General features: G+C 36.8%; 1 protein-coding gene across 2 annotated transcripts; it reads left to right on the top strand.

The window, feature by feature from the left end:
* Window positions 1-228: 228 nt before the first annotated feature.
* LOC105140778 (probable NADH dehydrogenase [ubiquinone] 1 alpha subcomplex subunit 5, mitochondrial) lies at window positions 229-2,714 on the top strand. 2 transcript variants are annotated; one of them, XM_011047755.1, is made up of 3 exons: window positions 229-649; window positions 895-950; window positions 1,710-2,247. In XM_011047755.1, exons 1-3 carry the CDS (start codon window positions 349-351, stop codon window positions 1,767-1,769), a joined length of 417 nt encoding a protein of 138 aa, XP_011046057.1. In that variant the 5' UTR covers window positions 229-348; the 3' UTR covers window positions 1,770-2,247. The 2 variants fall into 2 exon arrangements, with proteins under 2 accessions (XP_011046057.1, XP_011046056.1); XM_011047754.1 differs by lacking the exons at window positions 895-950; window positions 1,710-2,247 and adding an exon at window positions 2,255-2,714 and having other exon boundaries at window positions 234-649.
* Window positions 2,715-2,994: the final 280 nt, after the last annotated feature.

Genomic DNA, 2,994 nt, shown 5'->3' on the forward strand with positions numbered 1-2,994 from the left:
CTAGACTGCTTAGATGAAATCAATAGGTTTTTCTGGGCCACAATCTTACTAACGGGCCAATCTTGATAAATAGGCCCAACAATCTCCCTCACAGGCCAACATGGGCTCATAATCCTTATTTCATGGACCCTTCAGCCCGATCAAAATTCAAATCTTTCTCCCAATACATCTTAACCGTTCCAGGACCCACATATAAGCCTCTAATTAACGGTCAAGACTCAATCGCTATCTCCATCACACTTACACAGAACAAAACGCAATCAACGGTCCCTGATTTCTCTACAAAACCCAAAATGACCAAACCAACACTGATCAAGCCAGAAACAGTCGTGATCCAGTGCGACAGCGATGTTCCTGCGGGCAATCGGACGGCCATTGCTGGCCAGAGTGAAGCAAACGACAGGGATTGTTGGATTGGACGTGGTCCCGAATGCGAGAGCAGTTTTGATCAATCTATACTCCAAAACCCTAAAAGAGATCAAAGCAGTGCCGGAAGATGAAGGATACCGGAAAGCAGTGGAGACATTCACGAAACACAGACTTACAGTCTGTGAAGAAGAAGAAGAATGGGAGAAGATTGAAGAACGGATTGACTGTGGTCAGGTCGAAGAAGCTCAGGATGAGCTCAAGCTCATCGGAAAAATGATCGGTCCGTACATCTTCCAGATTTTATCATTATATTTTTTTTTAATATTTTGTTTGAAAAATAGGGGGAAGCACATTATTGGTTGAGTTTTTGTTGACCTTTGTGATTTTGTTTCGATATCATAGTTTTTAAATCTGATCCATGACATGTTAGGAGTTATATGCTAACCCGTCAACTCGAGGTATTTTTTTTTATATAAAAAAAATGTCATTCTGATTTTTTTTTTTAAATTAAGATATTTTGACCAGGTTTTCCTCTTGACCGAAATGCTATTCAACCCAAGTTTTTGATTGATTACAACAGGAAATTTCTCTTCTTATTTTTTATAGAAATTTAGTCTGGCCCTCCCAAGTCAGGTCATTTTTAAAACAGTGGTTGTTATTGTACTTGTAAAATATGAAGAAAACCTTAAATATGACTAAACATTGAAGAACTGTAAGTGCAAGAGCGATAGTGATTAACCGAAATCATTGACCAAAAACATAAACCACATGGACCAATTGTGTACTTTACGTTTAAAAAATAAATGTAGCCGTTTGAGCTTGAAAAAGTATTGTAATTAGTTGAGTTGGAGAATTTTGATTTAGAATATTATCTTGTACAATAGAGGATTGAGTGTGCATTTTGATCATAATCATGTTGTGTTAACTAGCGTCGAGTTGAATATTGATTGATAGATTGTTTTTCTGATTTTCATGTTTTTCCAATAATTGGAAGGATGCATTAAGAGAAATGGGATTTTAGTGTGAAATGAAATTTGATTCTATTGGGATTTTGTCAATGATGTTTTAGGCGATTGGAGTAGCTTGTTATTAATAGGTAAGAGTATTTGTAATGAAGCTTGGTAATTTGTGATCAACTAAACAAATTCATCACTCCGAACTAGTTGGTGTTGCTAATGGGTGATCTTACGAGCTTTGAGCTAAACTGGTTCCCACAGATATAGGCTTAAGCGTAAGCTGTCTAAATAAAGGTGTATTAGATACTGGGGCTTTGTGGGAGGCTTTTATGATACTAAGTCGTGTTTTACCACTTAAAGTTTGCTTCTTTCTGCTCTGCCAGTCAACCAATTTCCAGGACTCATGGAGTGTGTATTGGAATACTTGAGATTATAGTTGCTTAATCATTACTAATTTGTTAGTTTGATGCTTGTTGGCTAAGGTACTATTTCTGAAATGCGTGGAGTTTGGTTCAATGCTCTACATTTTTTGTAGTTTTAACTGTAGTGTCACAGTAAGTTTAATGTGAAATGAAGCTTGATTCTGCAGGTATCTTGTCAGTAATAATAAATTAAGAGAATAGGGTTGTGTGTTATTAGCCACGTTAAGTTCCTAACCAGTTGGTAACTCTAATGGATATTTTCCTCAGTTTGTTCTGATTGCACATTTTTGTGAGCTTTTGCTATTCATTTTTCGACCTCTTTAATGTAAATCATTCTAAGCTTACCGAGTTTACCAATTTGTATGCATGGAAGATTTTCTTGGAGTATCTTTCCGGCAAAAGAAAGCAAAAGGAAAAAAAGAGAAAAAGAAGTATGCATATGGATTTTAAACTTTCATTTGCATTAGAATCCCTTTAACAACTGACATGATTTTGTTCCGTGAACAGAGTGGGATCCTTGGGGTGTTCCTGATGACCATGAATGTGAAATTATAGAGAATGATGCTCCCATTCCTAAGCATGTCCCAAGGCATATACCTGGTCCTCTCCCTGCAGAGTTTTACCAGACACTCGAGGCTGTGCTGACAAAACGTGTGGAACCAAAGGGTGCACCTGCTGTCACATCTGGTGAATCGCAGTCAAAGGCGTAACATGCCGCCGACAGTCATTTTGGGAAACACTGAACTTGAACCTGTTTCTTTGCTGATAGTTTCTTGTTCGTGTTCGTTATCTTGTAATCCCTATTTTCCAGGTTGAATAGGATTCGATTTATGAGACACGGGCTTGAACCATTCGGGGAACAATCGTGAATGGGTTTAACAAGTATTTTGTTTTTCGTGTTTTTGTTTTTATAACCCACGCTCTTGCTTCATGGGGAAATAATACATCTGGTATTCGTTTGATCAGAGTACGTGTGCTGGTGCCCTCATTAACCCTTTGTTTGAATTCAGGAGGGCAGGTGCTCTCACGAGCTAAATTTAGTCTATGTAATAATTTCTCGTATGCGAGGCCATGTACAATGTGGTTGTAATGATTTGTGTGCTTGCTGGGATTTAAAAAGACAGTGCAATGGGACTGCTATGATATGAACTTTTCTTTTTTAATAAAGAATATTTAAAAATATTATATTGTTTTTAGTTAAAAGTATTTTTTATATTAAAATAATATATTTTTTAAAAAATATTGTT

This window comes from Populus euphratica, unplaced genomic scaffold, assembly GCF_000495115.2.
Source record: "Populus euphratica unplaced genomic scaffold, PopEup_1.0 scaffold109.1, whole genome shotgun sequence".
Classification (NCBI taxonomy): domain Eukaryota; kingdom Viridiplantae; phylum Streptophyta; class Magnoliopsida; order Malpighiales; family Salicaceae; genus Populus; species Populus euphratica.

Coding starts and splice junctions, on each gene's coding strand:
- LOC105140778 (XM_011047754.1), top strand. CDS start 349: ATGTTCCTGCGGGCAATCGGACGGCCATTGCTGGCCAGAGTGAAGCAA. Junction 650..2,254: donor GCTCATCGGAAAAATGATCG/GTCCGTACATCT, acceptor TTCCGTGAACAG/AGTGGGATCCTTGGGGTGTT.